Here is a 19,978-nt window from a genome sequence, read left to right as displayed (position 1 = left end):
TTTTGGCTACCTCCCAAAGAGAGAGGGGGGAAAGGCGCCTCCAGCGGTCCGGTTTGCGCTTTGTTTAAGTAAAAACCTGCACCACTCATATCAAGTTTGGTACCATTTCCGTATTAAATTGGGACAAGGAATTGTAAAAATAAATATATGTAATTTTTTTCACTCTCTTGGCCTATCACAGTGTGGCGCTTTGCGCCAAATAAAGAAGTGGGCCGAATAGTCCTGGAACCCTAATGCACACCCACAGTAGCGTCATTTGAGCATTGGTGTCTAGGCCATATACTTAGTCAGCGCTTCGTAAAATGGCGTCGCTGCGCAGTGTTGCGTCAAGCAGCTAACAGCTAACAAGTTGAGTAGACGCTGACGCTCGGGAGACGTGGAGGGTGCCTAAAAGTGATCTGAGCCCCTAGTGTAGATTTATTCGATTTCGTGACGTGACGTACGCGTTTGCGTTAAGTCATCACAAGAACGCGTTTGTTTGCAGTAATTGCTTTTTGCGTTGACAGGGAGCGATGCAATAAAAACTTCATAATATAAATAGACAATATTATTGTATAAATTTTTGTATACATATCAATATGTTAATCAAATTAACTAATTACACTGACTAGATATAATTTAACTAAACCTTTTGGCAGTTGTCGGCTTCGTTTCTCAACTTCCAGAATCTTGTGAACAACCTGTAATCATAAATTAGAGTATTTTTTACTAGGCAGGTATTTAGGTACTTATTACTTATGCCCCGACTGGGATCCTATTTTTTAGTATTTTTTGTATTTATACCTCAGGGAAACACTGACGCTACACTTCATTACGTCAGATATCACAATCATGAGATTGATTTTAATACAGATCGCGGCGCATGCCATATTTATTTACATTTTCATTAAAACCCATGTTGTTTAAAGTACGATCCTAAATTATGCGATACGAGAAAGTTCATAATGCTGCAACAGAATACAAATGAATGAATATTGAAATAGTAAGTAATATAGATAAATAATATTCACCATTATAATTACCATGATCGGGGCAGTAATGGCGGCGGCGCCGGCGCCGTCGCTGCACGTCGCACGCGTCGACGCATGTCTCTTCTGTAAACAACAATGCATCTTTAATACAAACACTTTAGAAGCAATGTAAAAAGGGAAATCATGTATGTATCTTTAGTCATAGAAATTATCAGCTTCCAATTCACGGTCAACTTTACAATACTTGGTACTATGAACAGTGCGACTAAATCAGTCTCTATACCTACTTAATATTTAAGCAAGTTTGGTCTACCAGCTTCACGACAGACTACCATAATGTTTATTTTAGGGGTAGGGTGGATCAATCAGCAATGAGTATGTGTACATGTGTGGCACACACAAACCACCATATAGCCGTATAGCCATCACAAGTACCAAGACATATTAAGAGTCCGTCCTGAAACCGCCTTTCCATACAACCCTACCAACCTCTGGATATAACTTTATTAAAAGTATTTTGATACAGTTTGTTGTAATGTCAACCACAGCTATGGCTTTGTTTGATTTTTTTCGATAAAAGTTAGTAGCATTTTTTTATGAAATCTGTTTTCGCTCCTAATTTTTACACATGTGTAAAAATCGAAATAGTAAAACATAGGGGCATAGCTATGGTTAATATACATCAAAATATGTAAAAACATTTTCCATAATGTCAATATCCGGAGAGGAAAATGGGGACTACGTTTGTATGGGGAAGCGGCTGTGGCCTATCCTCTTAAGCACCAACGAAGCAAAAATAGAGGAGTCATACCGTCGCAGCACGGCGGGCGCGCGGGCGGCGCGGCGTCGTCATCGTGGCGGGCCAGCGCGCGCAGCTGCAGCGTGTATGCGCGCGAGTCACTCGCAGCGGGGCCCGCGAACGTCGCGTACGGACTTATCTCGTACACATCTGTTTAATAAACAATAATTAAATCATTGGCGTATTTCCAAATTGACAGCTTTGAAAAGCTTGACTAAGTGGGTACTTATTTTGTTCATTGATTCAGACAGATTGTGAAAGATAGTGTTATTTATTTATTACCAAGTAACATTTTAGATAAATTTTGAATTTCAAATGACGTTTATTCTAAATAGGCCAAGCAACAAAAAGGTATAGAAGGAGATGATTGGGACACAATTTTTAAAAAAAATACTAAGCGAGTCGGGTTGAGGCGATGCCGATCCGCTGCTGAGTTTTCATGTGTGCTGCGAACTTTAAGCGACAATATTTTCCTTCTGGCACAATTAAAAAGATCAAAGGATTTTTTAAAACCACCACAAAGCACCCAGCAAAGGGTTTAAATAAATATACTAACAGTCAGATAAGGTCCATTTCAAACAATTATTTCGAAACAATTCTGCTACCATAATTCATAAAGCATTTAATCGCATAAAACGCTTTCGTAGAACTGTTCCGTTCACTGCCGGTTTATCTTCGCTGCGCCGACTACAATTTAATGTAGGTACAGTAGTTAATTATGCTGCAACTATTAATAATTGCTTTTGGAGATATTATTTTCTGGCTTAGCTTGTTATGGTGTATGAATATTAACCAAGTAACATTTTAGATAAATTTTGAATTTCAAATGACGTTTATTCTAAATAGGCCAAGCAACAAAAAGGTATAGAAGGAGATGATTGGGACACAATTTTTGACTCCGTAACATTGTTTGAACTAGTTAGGAGGTGAACATGTCAAAAGTCCCCGGCCGTAGCCCTTGAGCTGGGAGGAGAGGGGGTTGAAGGTCCCTTTTTCGGTTTTTCACTTTTATCTTGAAACTGTGCGTCTTAGTGACATGGCTACTCACACAAAACGAAAGCTGTTTATATTTTGCTACAAGTTAGTTACTTAGTTAGTGCTTCTGGGCATTTTCCGCAAGTCGACAACCATTGTGCCTATTTTTCGTGAAACGAGGTAGCGGTACTCCACGAAGCCTAGCAGTGTTTTCAGGTTCCTAGTTGCCTCTTTTAGTGTGCACAGAGTCATTAGGTATTTGCTTCTGTATACTTCTACTTATTTGCAGTCTAGGAGAATGTGTTTTGTTGTTTCCTCTTCTTTCATGCACGCTCTGCACATCGCTGTCTGTTTTACCCATATTGTGTAGCTATTTGTTTGTGTTATGTCCTGTAATTAATCTTACTATTTTACGTAGTTGGTGTCTAAGTGTTTTCGGTAATATTTTGGTGAGCTTGTCATTCAGTTCCGGTAAAATATCCTTGTTCTGCCTGCATGTGTCCATTTTATTCCAGTACTTATTGGCAATGGGCAACCCCACTTCAGTGAGGCTTTGATGACATTCAAGTATAAGCTGTGAAATTAATTTTGTCGCTGGATAGCGCTTGTAGTACTGATTTACTGTCTGACTTATATTTTCGTGTTTAACCAGTCGTCTTGTTATAGCATTGCAAGCTTCTATTATTCCTACACATTCCGCTTGGAATATCGTTTTGTGTTAACCCAGGGGTTTTGAGATGTGTATGTTCAGGTCCTCCGAGAAGACCCCAAATCCTGTCACACAATTTTTTGAGCATTCGTTGCCAGGCCTAAAAAGATAAGTGACGGCATAAGTCAAAATCAGAATAAAGGTTGAAGCACAGCTAAAAAGTTCGGCACCAGACAACGCAGCGCCGCCCCAATTCTTCCGCTCGCCGTCAATTAGGTGACAATCATGCCCAACTACATAATGGCTGGGTGACAGCGTATAATGCCCGTGGTACAGAGGAGCCTAGGAGAGAACTACAAGCAGATTGTCAGACACATGTAAACGCGGTTACTACCTACGAGTTCTCAACGCACCGCTTAGCTTGTGCCGGGGCGAGGCTGTTGCTGCTGCATTGCTGTTCTGATGTCGATAAGTGTGCGTTACAGTATGGAGTTACCTAAAAAAAATACTAAGCGAGTCGGGTTGAGGCGATGCCGATCCGCTGCTGAGTTTTCATGTGTGCTGCGAACTTTAAGCGACAATATTTTCCTTCTGGCACAATTAAAAAGATCAAAGGATTTTTTAAAACCACCACAAAGCACCCAGCAAAGGGTTTAAATAAATATACTAACAGTCAGATAAGGTCCATTTCAAACAATTATTTCGAAACAATTCTGCTACCATAATTCATAAAGCATTTAATCGCATAAAACGCTTTCGTAGAACTGTTCCGTTCACTACCGGTTTATCTTCGCTGCGCCGACTACAATTTAATGTAGGTACAGTAGTTAATTATGCTGCAACTATTAATAATTGCTTTTGGAGATATTATTTTCTGGCTTAGCTTGTAATGGTGTATGAATATTTGCGCATACCGCGTAACATAGCGTGTTAGTTAACCTTATAAATGTTATCAGATATGTATTATAGTTATATGCAATAAAATGACAATAGGTACCTACTTATTCTTTAAGGGGTGAATACGTAAGTTATTACTAAACAATTTTTACTATAGAAAAAACCCGAAATCAAGAAAAAACATATATACATAGGTACAACGCTGTATGTCATTTTACAAGCAATAAAAATAAATCAAAAACATTTATGGAGTGATAATATCACGTCACCACAAAATAAAATTAACCCGTATACATAAAAAAAACCGGCCAAGTGCGAGTCGGACTTGCACAGGAAGGGTTCCGTACCATTATCAATAAAAACGGTCACCCATCCAAGTACTGACCCCGCCCTACGTTGCTTAACTTCGGTGATTGGATGAAAACCTCGAGATTGGAAAAAATATTTTTTTTTTATGTTTTTAGTATTTGTTATTATAGCGGCAACAGAAATACATAATCTGTAGAAATTTCAACTGGCTAACTATCACGGTTCATGAGATACAGCCTGGTGACAAACGGACGGACGGACAGCGGAGTCTCAATAATAGGGTCCCGTTTGACCCTTTGGGTACGGAACCCTAATAATAGGGTCCCGTTTGACCCTTTGGGCACTGAACCCTAAAAAACACTTTCAGGTCCTGCGACAGATGAAAATTGCAAATTTGATTGTCTTTGAAAAATACCTATGTTACTTTGAAAAATACTTGTAACTCACACAAATACATATAATTAAGTACATTATCTAGTGTATACTATTATTATTACCGAATAAATAATTGATCACTGAATCAAACCCGAACATTTACAACAACTGAGCTGCCAGCCTAACAATATGGTACGTAAAATGACCCCGAAAACAAGGTTGTTACATTAACTCCCCTGCTATAACCTCAGTTTTAGGGACCGTAATTAAAATCAAGGTCATATAGCCCGTCATTTGCGAAATAACCCCGTACAACTGAGACACCATTCATAAAGCGACCCCTAGATACAGCATGTGCAAAATGTGCATACTTGTAAAATAACGCAAGCTTTCTTATTTTATTTTATTAAAGCTGTATTGAAATTAGTTAGTGATAGTTTCTTTAGAAAACTGACGGATGTGATTTACTCGTTAACATTAGTTAGGCTTCACTATATCTAACAACTTCAATAAAAAAATAAAGAGGTAGATACGGCAGAATCAATGTCAATGACATTCTCTCAGCCATTATATCATGTCAGAATTTTGCAGTCTGTGAAGTGGTCTAAGAGCATGGAAAGGCAATCAGAAATGTAAGTTAGGAATTTAGTAAGTAATAGATACAATACTTATTACGTGATCCAGGCGCCTAATAGCTGTACCCACATGGGGGGGGGGGGGGGGGTCATAATGGTGGCTGAAGAAAAGAAAAAGAAAATAAAAGAAAAGAAAAGAAAAGAAGAGAAAATATTAGTAACATTCGTTACAAGTCGGTTTGTAAATTGACATTTAAAGTATATAGGTACTTATAAAATTAAAATGTCATTCTTCTTCTTCCTTGCGTTTTCCTGACATTTTGCCACGGCTCATGGGAGCCTGGGGTCTTAACAACTAATCCCAAAATTTGGCGTAGGCGCTAGTTTTTACGAAAGCAACTGCCATCTGACCTTCCAACCCAGAGGGTAAACTAGGCCTTGTTGGGATTATTCCGGTTTCCTCACGATGTTTTCCTTCACCGTTCCTACATCGTTCGTACATAAGTTCCGAAAAACTCATCGGTACGAGCCGGAGTTTGAACCTTAAAATGTCATTATTAGTCTATAAATAACATCAACATTAATGTAGATATTATATTTTGTACATATATTTATTAATTTTCTACGATTTTTTTTTTCATAAAATTGCGTCTGCAGGAGCCATTGTTTATGTTTGCTTTTAAATACATGTGAGGAGGGTGCATACCTGATACTGTCCGGTAGCTTGCCAGTGTTGGGCAAAAAGTAATTACATTACGAATTATGAATTGCAATTACAAAATGTAATTTGAATTATGAATTGAAATTACGGAAATGTCATTTGTAATTGCATTAAAATTTCACTGCATTACAAAATGTAATTCGCAATGCAATTAGAAATTACATTTTGCAATTTTAATTCGTAATGCTTTAATTACTTACTTCAAAACATTTTCATTGTTTTTATAAAGCATGCTATACTTGTTTGTGGGTTTGTGTTCTAATTTAATATGTTAAGGCCAAATTTTGCATCTCAATTTTAAAGAAGTTATCCTCATAATTTTTAACTATTTTTTTTCACATACTTATGTAAGTTTTTTAGTACGTGTTTTAGTTCTTACATTCAACTTTGGACGCTATTTGTGTCAGTCCAAAACAAAAGAGCGTACTTTTAGGTGGGTTGATTCTTGTATTAATAGTTAGGTATATGTTTCTAGATTTATATCCCTTAGATAACTCAATTTTCGCCACAAGGTCCCTTTTGTTTAGGACTGACACATGTATGTACACTTTTGCAGTTGTATCTCCCGGATATGATTATATTACCTTTCGAAGATTTACACTTAAACTTGTTAAAATCATATTACTAAGAAAATGGAAGACTAAAAAAATACTTATACCTAAGTACTTCCTTTGAAAATGGAAGACTAAAAAAATACTTATACCTAAGTACTTCCTTTAAATACTTATTAGTAATTTAATTTGGTTTTGGTAAATGTTTATCCAATAAATGTTTTAAACTAGTCTGAATATTTTCCTTAACCATTCCACGTGGGTAAATTTGAACCTGTTTGTGTAAGTATTAAATAGTTTACACAACGTAATTGCGTAATGCAATTACGAATTAATGTAATTTCAATTAAAAATTACCAGGTAATTCAAATTAAATTTAATTCAATTACGAGCGTAATGCATTACAAGTTATTGCATTAAATGTAATTTAATGCGTTATGTAATTACAAATTAACTGAATTATGCCCAACACTGTAGCTTACTATATATTAAGGGAGGACGTAGACTGACCGTTTGGATTTCGCGAGCTTATGGGGCATGGGAGCAAGCTGGCCCGCGTTGTTGACTATATTTTGTGTTAGCTGATTTTGTTGCAAACTCTTTGCTATTATTGTGCGTAAATATTGCCACTTGTTGGATTAATAAAGATGGAAGTGTTAGTATGCTAAATTGTCGAAAGTACTCGCGAACAGAGACACCGTCAGAGACACCTGCTATTGCTCGAAAAGCTCGCCTTTAGAGTACAAATACCCTATGCCAGTCCGCTGCTGTAGCCCAAAGTTCGGTACCATACGTGATATTCGAGATTTTTTATGGAGGATATGCAGGCGTTTGACCACGATCGCACCTGGTGGTAAGTGGGTACAGTAATATTTACTCTATTACTGTGGCAAAGTAGCAGCTCCTGACGACATCTCTGGTACTTCTAAGTATTTGCAAGGCGCTTTAGCGCGTAGCACGTGCTCCCTAGCTTGGCGCACAGCTGGTCAATGTGCGCGTCCCACCGTAGCCCGCTATCTATAGAGAAACTCAAAAGTTTTGTTTCGGTTACCTGCTGGACAGCGTTATCACCGGCGCACGCCGTCGATGATTGGATCACGCGACCGTTAAGCCTGATATAATTCTAGTTTCATATACTTATTTAATTTTAAGAACATCTGTAAAACCATAGTTGCAACGAGCTCTTGGGAAGGGTGATTTATTTGAACGTGATTAAGAGCTGAGTATCGCGTGCTGTGTAAGAAAACATCATATGCATTTTAGGCTACCTGTTGTGAAGTGGTCGAAATATGAAGATAATCTATCTCTATCATTATTTGAGGGACTGCAGGAAAGCACGGCCAAAGTAGCCCCTAGTGATGATGTAAGTCTCATAAAAGGGGTCTAGTGAAAGGTACCCCAGGCTAACGGGTCAAACGAGGCATAGGCGCCGAGCGTATGCATGTATATTTATTTAACGATCACACGAACTTCGGTGTTTGCCAAAACTAAATTTACGTTCACGGCTAGATATATAGACACAAGAGCGTAGTGATGCTATATTTCACAGACCTACGTTGAGGTTTAACGTGTGTGCTTACTAATTGAAATTGGGTACCTACTATTTACTAAGGCTATTTACTTCAAAGAAATAACAATTATAATGTGGGTGGATCAACTTTTTGTTATTGTTATTCTGTCCCGTTGTTCAAAGGACAATAGTTTAGGTTTCTTTCGTAGTAAGTATATATATGCTTAAAAACAATAAATAACGAGGGTTTTATTATGAAATACCTAATCATTTGTTTTATAGCCGATAAGACATGAAAATTCGTCAACAATTATGTCAGTGGGAAAGCAGAACCCATCCCTGCCATCCTCAGTACAAAATCGGATCAGTATAGTACATATAGAGCGCACCCGCGTACCCATGCCAATCATGGGGTAATAACGTCGCATAAGTTAAAAAGGGCCTAAGGGTTCACCTGGTGGGTCGGGCGGTAGTTTCGGCGTCTGGTGCGGGGGCGCTCGGTACGTGCCGCAAGTGGGCTTTTCGGCGCTCGTGGTCACTCGCGGCACGCCGCCGTCACTTCTGTACAGACACAAATTATATTCCAATTAAGCAAATAATGATTAGACGTCCGAATTTTTGGAACAAAATTTAATGACATGTACAAAGGGCCTACCGCGAACATCGAAGTTTGCAAATTGCGGGTATCTTTCTCTGTCACTCTAATTACGCCTCAATTGGAATAAAAGAGAAAGATGTCCGCAATTTGTGAACTTCCGTGATCGCGGTGGACCCTCGGAGTTTCTTTATCGATAAACTAAATTATCGATGCTGTTCGCATATACTAGCAATTGCCCCAGCTTTCTGTGTAGGTCCGTAGGTAAAATTTTAGAGACGATGATAAAGTTTATACAAATCATATTTTTACTTAAATGACCTCTAGGTTATGAGTACATGAGTACCGAGTTTTAAGCATGCTTTTAAAATAAAGAAGAAGATAATTGACTTATTATTTTGTTCCAATTGTAATTTCAACAAAATTCTATTTTAAAAACAAGTCTTGGAGGTTATATGTTATAAAAAATATATATTACTTTCCGAAGCCGGCATAAAATATATCAGGTGGGCCCTGTAATACGGCCAAATAATTAAAACATGTTCTTTACTCCTCAAACGATACTTAAAACTTTTGTTTAACAACATTTGAAAATTATGAAGTCTTCCTATTTTTCATACAAATTAATTATTATCTCCAATATATGTGACGTTCCATGGGAAAAGGTATCTTATGGCGGTTGGCGCTTACGTCGCGTAGCACCGCATTAGTATTGGAATAATAACAGCGTAAGTGCCGACCGCCATAAGGTACCTTTACCCGTCGGGCGTCACATACACCGTGTTTTTATTGAATTTCGTTAACTTCGGGGTATCGGTAAGTACGGTTAAAGAAACTAAATGGCATAGTTAATTTAAAAAAAAAATATGTTTTTTGTTTTTTTTTTTTACTATTTTTATTTTTATAAAAAGTAACTAAATGTTGCATATAGCGTTGTTGTAACACGGGCATTACATTTAACTCAACCAAACAATGGAAAACTGTGACATATCAAACTCGCACTAAACACTAATCAATAAGTAAACAGGCCCTAAGGCAAGTGTACACGCTCGTAAGGGCCTCATAAGATAAATATTAATGATTGATTATCTCCGAAATGGATTTAATTAGAATATCGGTGTCTTTGAGAAAGTTACTTAATTTAAGCTCAGGAATGCACCCTCGAAATTAACGCAAATCAAAAAAAACACGGTGTATACGCAAACATCATTGAATCATCATCATTCGCATTGAAGTTCCTTGTAACGCTTTAAACATAACAAAATTCACAATACATTTCACTTCAGAATAAACTTCAAAATGTACTAAAAATCAAAACACAAGTTATTTTGAAAAGTAGCTGAACAAATATTGGTCAGTTTGAGGAGTACAAGCTACAGTTTAATTTTATGCACCTGTTAAAGGAGCCCAACCGGTATTCACTATAGTTTTATTATTTGAGAGTATAAACAGGGCTTAGATAGGCATCTATGTTAAAAGCACATAATTTATTAACTAATTTAAACAAATTAATTCAAACCTAATTATATATATTTAAATATATGACCGCGGCCGGCAAAACGTCCCACTTTGTTGCTTACCATAAGGACGAGATTTACTTGTATCTTTATACGAATAATCTGACAAGGCGTCCTTATGGCAAGCGACAAAGTGCGACGTTTTTCCGGCCGCAGTCACATATATCCGTCTGTTTAACCATTAATTGATTAAATGGGTCTCTTTTGCATACATAACTTAAAAATGTGTATCTATACATTGTTCTACATACCTAGCTAAAAAGTACATAAAATAAACACACTACATGTGTTTAGTAGTCTATCCAAACACAAACTTTATTAAATATAAAAAATCAAAAAAAAAAAAAAATCAAAATATTCTTTATTCAAATAGGCCTAGCAACAAGCACTTTTAAATCGTCAAATTTTACAAATATCATCTTAATCTAAATATCAGAGCAATTTATTGATGCAGTTATTATTGTTCTAAAAAAAACATTGAACTATTATAGATATGGTAAACTTAATAATAAGAATTTCATAAAAAGATCGTCATACATCAAAATTGTATAAAAATACTAGTCTAGAACCTTTCTAGAATAAAATCTAAATGTCAAAAAATACGGTATATATATATACATTGAATTATCAATTTCATCATTAATAACATAACAATAAATAATTCATTCTTTACAATCACACTTAATCCCACGGTGTTTCATCATTCATGTAGTCTTGTGTGCTATAATAGGCTTTAGAGATAAGCTTACGTTTTACATAATTTTTAAATTTACTAACAGACAATTCAGTTATAATATTAGGAAGTTTATTGTAAAATCTTACACAATTACCCATGAATGATTTCTTAATTTTATGGAGCCTAGTGAAGGGCACTGCGAGCTTATGCTTATTTCTAGTATTAATATTATGTATTTCACAGTTTTTCTTAAAACTGGCAATGTTTTTATGTACATACAGAATATTCTCATAAATATATTGACAGTGCACTGTCATTATGTTAATGTCCTTAAACTTATCTCTAAGTGTGTCTCTATGGTACATTTTATATATTGCACGAATAGCCCTCTTCTGCAGAACAAAAATGGTATTTATCTCTGAAGCACTACCCCATAGTAAAATACCATATGACATAATGCTATGAAAGTAACTAAAGTAAACTAATCGAGCTGTTTTCACGTCTGTTAACTGACGGATCTTGCTCACTGCAAAAGCTGCAGAACTCAGTCTATTCGAGAGATTAGCAATATGGGGACCCCATTGTAGTTTAGAATCTAAAGTTATACCAAGAAAAACTGTGCTATCTACTAGTTCCAATTCCTCATCCTTGACAATGACACCTGTTTGCTCATTCCTTATGTGACTTGTAACAAACTTAATACACTTAGTCTTTTTCTCATTTAACAATAAATTATTAACATTAAACCAATTTACTACTTTAGAAATAGCATTGTTTACATCACTGCAAGCTTGTTGCTGTCGTTTGACTTTGAAAATAAGTGAAGTATCGTCTGCAAACAATACTATGTCATGGTGGGTCTTTACTAGGTAAGGCAGGTCATTAATGTAGATAAGGAACAGGAACGGCCCCAATATTGATCCCTGCGGTACACCCATAGAGACCAATGACCCCGGTGATCGCTGTCCACTCACATCAACCCTTTGTATTCTACCGTGTAAGTAAGACTTTATTAAATTCAGTGCCGAGCCTCTTACTCCATAATAGTGCAGTTTTCTGATCAATGTTTCATGACAGACGCAATCGAAGGCCTTAGATAAGTCACAGAAGATACCTAAAGCATCCTGTGACTCCTCCCAGGCATCGAAGATCTGTTTAATTAGCTCAACACCAGCGTCGGTTGTTGAGCGACCCCGTGTAAAACCAAATTGTTTGTTGTGCATTAGATTATTAATGTTAAAATGTTTCAATAACTGACTCAAAACTATTTTTTCAAAAATTTTGCTGAATGTTGGTAACACTGATATCGGTCTAAAGTTAGTGGGGTCGGATGTGCTACCTGATTTAAATAAAGGAGTGACTTTACTATGTTTCATTAGATCAGGAAACTCACCGCAGTCAACACTGTTATTAAATATAACTACCAGGTCAGGCGCTACAACTTCTATTAAGGATTTGACAGTATGAACGGAGACTCCCCAAAGGTCACTAGTTTTTTTTACATTAATTGATTTAAACGCCTTTAATATATCTGAGGCACTCACATGTTCAAAATTAAGGTTTCTAGTACATTCTGGGACATTCTCTTCTAACAGTGTAACGGCAGACGAGGGTGATGAATTTAAGTTCTTAGTTGTGGAAGCTGGTACCTCGGTGAAGAATTTTTCAAATTCTGTTGCTACATCTAAACTGGAATCTACGATTTTGTCATCAATTTTTAGTTTAAGATCTTTCATCCTTTGCTTTGATCTACCAGTCTCCACATTAATTACTTTCCACGTTGTTTTAATTATATCAGAGCTAGTTTTTATTGTTTGACTTATATAATTACGCTTAGCGATATGGCAATCTATTTTAAACTTCTTCGAATATTGTTTAACATATTCCTTAAATTCATCACTCGTATTGAACCGCCGTTCCTCATACAAGGCATACAATGCACGTCTTCGTTGATGTAACTCTGCAGTAGCCCACTCACTAAAAACTGATGCATCACTAACCATGACCGATTTTGTAGTAAATATCGCATTATAATTTTCCATAAAAGTGTGAAAGAATGAATTATACATATCATTAGGACTCATGTTGGAAGACAGAAAGGGTAGCGCCTGAATTAAACTTTGTTTCATTCGTTCCACGCGGTCAGAGGTTACTGGTACAAAAGTTATTTGTTTTCGCAAGGTATTTTTCCTTACAGCCTCAAACACCATTAATTGGCCTAAGTGGTCTGATTCTAACTTGCTGATTACATTTTTAGCGGTAGGAAAAATATCAGTGAAAATATTATCTATACAGGTGGCACTAGTGGCAGTCACTCTAGTAGGCTCCATAAACATGTGGTTGAGATTACATGATTTGAAAAGATTCAACAATCTACAACTTACTGTTGAATTTTCCAAAATATTTACATTATAGTCGCCGCATATAAGTAATTTCTTACTAGAAGGTGATATTTTAAGTAGGACGGATTCCATTATGCTTTCAAATATTTCAAAATTACTTAAAGGCGGCCTATACGCACAGACAACAATAAATTGCTCCAATTCTACTGCACTTAGTTCTATAGTCCGCTCAACAGACATGGATACAATGTCCTTACGTTCCTTAAATTTTAACTGACTATTTAATATAATTAATGACCCACCATGTATGGAACTAAGTCTGGTGAACGAACTGCCCACCTGGTGATTATTAAATTGAGGCATTAATTCATTATTATTCAACCAATGTTCAGTAATACATAAAATATCAATATTATAATCATTCAAAAAAAGTTCAATCTGTAAATCTTTTCCTCTAATACATTGAATGTTTTGATGCACCAGGTGGATGTACATTCCATGTTTGCAGTATTTTTCATCAGATTTACTAAAAGCTAAATTGCCAGAGACAGATTCTTTTGTCTTAAGAGCTAATTTAAATTATTGGTTATGACTGGAACCAAAACCAAGTTCATACCGGTCTGCTCAATAGAAGCAGGATAAACTGCCAAATTTTTGGCAGAAATGTCAAACAAATATGATAGCGACAAAGCTATTTGTCTTTTATAATAATTTGAAAGGTATAACTTACCTTTAGTCCAAAAAACCATAGGCATATGGTATTTGCTAACAAATTTGTTAGTGTCAATTATACTAAACTTATCACTATATGTACAAAGATTATATAAAAATATATTTAACTTACACCTAGTGTTATTTTCTGCCTCTGACATTTGATCACAATAGGGGAATGTGAAAATAATAATTTCATTCACTATAAGTGTCTTTAATTTTTCAAAGAATTTTATTAAATTATTTTTATTCACATTACCCCTATTCCCCATAAGAATAAGCAGTGTTGTCTTTGAATTAATAGTACTATCATTTAAAATTCGTTTTGAGAGATTTTCAAGGCTACTATGAGGCAGACAATTGTTGATTGTACTAAGTCCCTTTAAGTAATAGTTTAAAAATGTGCTCATATTGCTTCCAATTTCATCACAGTACATAATGACATTAGGTTCAGGTGTGCTTTGTTGTGTAGTGTGGAAGGAGCTATTATCATTTTGTTGTGATGGAGTCAAACTGTCACACAGGTTCGGCTCGAGTGCTCCACTCGACGAATGACCATTCATTTGCATACAAGCACATGACTGGCCATTGGTCAGAGACTCAACCCGCTCTGAATTTTGCCTAATTTGGGATATTAAATCATCCATGGCTAAAGAATATTCATTGATAACTTTTTTTGAACTCTCATTTATTGCATCTAAGGATTTAATTGAATCCTCCAAACTCTGAACTTTTAATTTTAATGTCTGTGTGTCAGTTTCATATTGTAATTTACTATGTTCTAACTGAGCAGAGTATAAATCTAACTTATCCACTAAGCTTACATTAACTTTACAAAATCTCAATTTTTTAAAAAACAATTTATTTATTTTTGACAACTTTTGTTTTTTTTTAATAAGTCTATTTAATTTAATATATTTCTTTAGTTTGTTTCCGCTGCAACTTACTAACCTTGGTGTGGTGGTATCATTGGCTAAATCTGTAGTGGCCACAGGGTTTTCAATTGGTGCGGTAACCAACTGAGAGTCGGGCCGAACCAGTTCTTCGAATAAGGTCTGAGTGTGTGCTGCTGCTACATTGTTTTGGGCCTCCTGTAGCTCGTAGATTTGTTCGTGGGCGTCGTGCAGTGCTCTCTCCAATGAGTTGATGTCCTTCAGGGCCTGCTCATAGGCACGAAATATAGCACGAAAGGTTAAATATGAAAACTGTTGTAATTTGATAAAGTCGTTTTCTGTATTCTTTTTATGATGCTTTGAGACGGGTGAAAAGAATGAATGCAGAACTTCATATTTAATTATTTCTATTTAATTTTAATTATAAAATACACTGTTGTATTTGTTATTCACTTACATGTAAGTAAGCAAATATATGTATAGTTAAATATAAAAGTTTTTACTTAAATCTTTCATTATGTAGCAGAAAGATCTAGTATACTTTTATTATGTTTTTGTTTTAGGTATTTGGTATCTTACCTTGGAAGATTTAACAACTGGAGACGCCTTGTCTGTAATTTTCTGTAGGTACATAACAGTCTGCCTATGTTTGCGGGGGAAGGTACATCAAGTGTATGGCTATTGTACGTAACGTACAAATAGCCACGTTAGATACCCGTCATCGGCCAAGGTTTTCGACAGAGGTGTGAGCTCTTAAAGGCGATTCCAGTTGTTACATCCTCCAATCATCTTACGATCTGATATCCTTATTATCCTTAACAGGTTTGTATTGTAAGAGACCATCGGCCCGATTCGAGCACTGCTTATAAGATGTCACACCGATACGATATTGATCAGTCAGTGTCAAAAATGACTTTTCTTCCACCAAACACGCTCGGTATCGCATCTGTGTGACATCTTATATGCATTGTTCGAATCAGGCCGTATGTTACTGCTGTGCAACAGCCTAGACGGCTTGTCAGATTTTGATATAGTTATATTATGCATACGAGTATAGCTTTACTTTCATTACAATTGTGATTTATTTAAATAGGAAGGGTTTATTAATACAGTTATTTTTCAGTTCCTATTAACTTAGGTAATTATTCAATTTACACGTATTAACAAAACTATCTAATTGATAGAGCGTTAGTGACCGTCTTTGTTTCAGCTTGGGCAGAAATGCTTTCTTATGTTCTCCTCTGCAGATCGCATTTCTCAACCGATTCTCGTGAAATTTTGTGGTAGTTGGATATATATATATATTTCTTATACTACATCGGCGGCAAACAAGTATGCCGGCCGCCTGATGGTAAGCAGTCTCCGTAGGCTATGTACGCCTGCAACTCTGGAGAACTAGCATGCGCGTTGCCGACCCTAACACTTCGCACCCTCCTTGAGCTCTGACAACCTTTTTCTGTCATTTCGTTTTTTGGAAACGCAACGAATTTTTTTTTTTTTACATTTTTAAGCTTATGAAAGGTCTACAACATACCGAGAAACATTTAATAATTACAACAACGTCCTTATAAAATACCTCAATATTTAAGTTGAAAATAAATTACATGAAAATCATATTCATATTCATATCCCTTTATTGATAAAATTACAAATTTTACATGTCAATAGGGTAATACATATAATTAGGTCGATGTCAATTCACATTAACAATCAACATTTGTATCATCGTTTTGTATCAAAACATATTGAAGACACGTATTGTATTTTAAAAACCAAACTCTCTGTTACTTTATAGAGTGTGAAACATAAAAATAAGCAAGTAGAGTCTCTTCCGCGGAGTGTTCGCACCCAACCATAAATTATTTGTGATAGCGACTCGCTCCTGTAGCTCGGTTAACTTCGCTATTTTTCCACTAGGGAATATATTTTACATCTTACTACCCTTACGTAAGAGAAAACGGATGGGTTTTATATGATGCTGAACCTTGTTGAATGTATTTGATGAGAAAACATCGCCAGATTTGTAGTTTTAATAATAAGTTATAAGTATTTAAATGCGTGTTTTTGTATAGATCGTGTCATTCACGACGTCGCGTGCCTTGACTCTTATTATCATGTTTTTAAAGGTTAGTTTTGACAAATCTGCACGTCATCGTGGATGATTGTAAATGTAGGTACCTGCTTATACTTTTTATAAATTATGCTACTATATACTTAATTTTTTTATGTATATTTTAATTTAAACCGAGTTTTAGTAACAGACAACAGACAAATATATGGTAAGGATCTAGACGTTTTAGTGTCTAGTTAGGAATCGATTGTAAATGTTTGAAAATGTTTTTTCTCATCAGAAACCTGAATAGTATGAACATTTTATGGATTATTTACACGCTGATATAAAATTAATTGAACTCTAATATAAAACATTCATTAGATTAATCATTTCATTTTTCTTCTCTAAAAAAGCAAAGCGTTGTTTACAAACCTACTTAGACTATTTTAAAGTTTATCAGCAAACAATACAGGCATAACGGCATAATCAACTGGACTAGCAAGTTGCTGCCGCCACGCAATAAATTGCACCAAAGTCAAAGAACCCTCCTATTCCAAGGAACAAAATCACATTTTTCTCTTAAGTCGTACATTATCCAAAAATACGGCGGGATCCATAGCGGTGGCGTTATTACTTTAATATTTTCTGCTGGAGGACAGGCGATATTAAAACTCGTGTCATACGTCGTTAGCACGACGGACGTGAAAAGGGTCGATGGGTCTACGCTTAATTGTCGACAAAGAGGCCCCGTGTCAGCAACTCGTTCACAGATCACAGACCTAACGATCCGAGGCAGGTATTTGAATATTTTTTCATGATTCAGCTCAACCTTAATTGCATGCGAATGCACTTCACGATTTGACTGACTCAAGCCTTGAACTCTGTTGCGCTCGGGTCGTAAGAACGTACCTACACCCTTGTGTTACGTGTGTGGGTTTTCGTATACGATGATAATATGAACAATGCGTACAGTTACGAGTAGCAGTAGCGTATCAGATTACGCGCATAGGTACCATTTTCTAACAACTTAATGATAAGAGAAAAGTCTCTATATTTATGTAAAGCAATTAGACTGTAGTAGATACTTTTGAATATGAACTGTAATAAATCTCTTATGTCAATTTGAAAATTATTCCAGGGTGGCAGATAATTGTGGCGCGTTGTTTCATCCACTACTATTGACGCTGCCTGTACAATGGTGAAAAGGACTGGACTGCTCCCGACCGATTACGTGATAAAAATTTCAAATTTGATTAATTGAAATAAAATCAAAATTCCAACAACTCAAAAACGACGTATGCCACTTGAAGAGTTATATTTGTTAATGTGATTGTTAGAAATGAAATAACAAAGTAAATGCCGAGCCCAGCACCCTTTGTTCGCTTGGCTCGCACTTCATTGAGGCAGCACATCTAATTATAACAACAGACAACTAAAATACAACACTCGTCGAAGTAAACTACCAGCATCCCGGAATAAGTACAATTTTATTAAGTTATGCATTGTTAATATCAACGAATTTTTTGCGACACACAACAAATAGTTGTGTAAAGGTAAGCATAGATGATTTATGCAGTTATTTAAAATTCATTTCTTAAATTATTTTTTAAAAGAAAACAGAGTGAAGTGAAATGAGTGATCAAAGGCTTGACAATGATTATCAATGTTTTCAATCATAATAGTTTGTTACTTAATTGATACCTACGTAGCTAAAGTGACGATATGAGGGGGCTATGATATGCATATTTAAATAGCCTGGTATCGATTAAAAGATAAAATATATTTCTATTATCGAAAAATACGTACCTTTTCCGTCTCAAAAGAATAGCTAATATGGTCAATGCAGCCAGCGACAGGGCCGCACAGAGAGCTAATAATAAAGCCAATTCTCCCGCCGTGGCCGGGAACGGTGCGTCCACTTCCTCCGCGTAGCCACCCTCGGCCGGAGTCGTGGTGAACTCGTACACCTCCCGCGTCCAGCCCGCTTCGTTTGACGCGCGAGCTGCCACGCGGTATCTCGAGCCAGGCGTTAAACCTACGATAATACGCCAGTGTTTTAATAAAAGTATACATAGACAAATCACGTTAAAGTAAGATTACGTAAAAATTACGTAAAATAAATATTATCCGTAGCCACATGACAATATTTTTAAAGTACCTACCGCCCAGAATAACTTCGCCTCCAACAGGCACATCCCTTGCACCAGCCACACCTGATCCAGCCCACTCCAACTTTAACGCCACGGGCCCGCATCCCCCGTCCGTCCAACTACTTGTATCAAATCTTGCGTGTGTGGAGTTTACTCTAATCCACCTCGAGTCAGGAGGTGCAACCGGTGGCCCTCCGGTGGTACGAACCGCTATCTCTGTACCGGGTGGTCCGCCTGCGGACCCATAAACCCTGTAAGCTGAGCCACAGCGAAGGTTTGGCAACGTCATCGGACCAGGGCTGGCGGCTAATATCCTCCATTCTCCCTGAAATAAATTATTGTTATACTGACAGTTTCCATCCACACTGTGACAAGTACAAGTTAAAAGACAAATTTAAGGTTAGCTACCTCAGGAGCAGCAAGCCGCCAGTGTAAAGAATAAGATTTAGGCAGTGCATGCCCAGGGGCTCTTGGGGCTGGTCGCATATCAAGCTCTAATTCCCTCGAACGAGCTTCAAGTAATGCTAGAGCTGGAGGCGCCGGCGGCCGTAGCACTACAACTCTCCACGTAGCTGAATCAGAACCGTGAGGGTTTTCGGCAACACACGTGTAGTTATCGGCGTGAGATAGTTCCAAGCCTGAAAGAGAAAACTAATTACTAAGTACACAATTTAACTTGGTAACGTATTAAAAATACTGTCGTAACTTT

At 36.6% G+C, this 19,978-nt stretch overlaps 1 protein-coding gene across 3 annotated transcripts in view; it reads right to left on the bottom strand.

The window, feature by feature from the left end:
- Nucleotides 1–532: 532 nt before the first annotated feature.
- Nucleotides 533–19,978, bottom strand: part of LOC133522073 (cell adhesion molecule Dscam2-like) — a 96,376-nt gene continuing 76,930 nt past the window's right edge. For 2 of the 3 annotated variants that reach the window (XM_061857270.1, XM_061857272.1), the window contains 7 exons: nucleotides 19,678–19,907; nucleotides 19,282–19,594; nucleotides 18,926–19,154; nucleotides 8,787–8,893; nucleotides 1,783–1,920; nucleotides 1,011–1,094; nucleotides 533–680 (listed from right to left, as the gene is read on the bottom strand). In XM_061857270.1, the coding sequence (XP_061713254.1) occupies nucleotides 655–680; nucleotides 1,011–1,094; nucleotides 1,783–1,920; nucleotides 8,787–8,893; nucleotides 18,926–19,154; nucleotides 19,282–19,594; nucleotides 19,678–19,907 (1,127 nt within the window). In that variant the 3' untranslated portion in view covers nucleotides 533–654. The remainder of the gene's footprint in view (nucleotides 681–1,010; nucleotides 1,095–1,782; nucleotides 1,921–8,786; nucleotides 8,894–18,925; nucleotides 19,155–19,281; nucleotides 19,595–19,677; nucleotides 19,908–19,978) is intronic. The other variant, XM_061857271.1, reaches the window with a different exon arrangement.

This window comes from Cydia pomonella, chromosome 10 (genome assembly GCF_033807575.1).
Source record: "Cydia pomonella isolate Wapato2018A chromosome 10, ilCydPomo1, whole genome shotgun sequence".
NCBI classification, from domain to species: Eukaryota; Metazoa; Arthropoda; class Insecta; order Lepidoptera; family Tortricidae; genus Cydia; species Cydia pomonella.
Note: the sequence above shows the minus strand (reverse complement) of the source record. Positions and strands in the feature narration are given on the sequence as shown.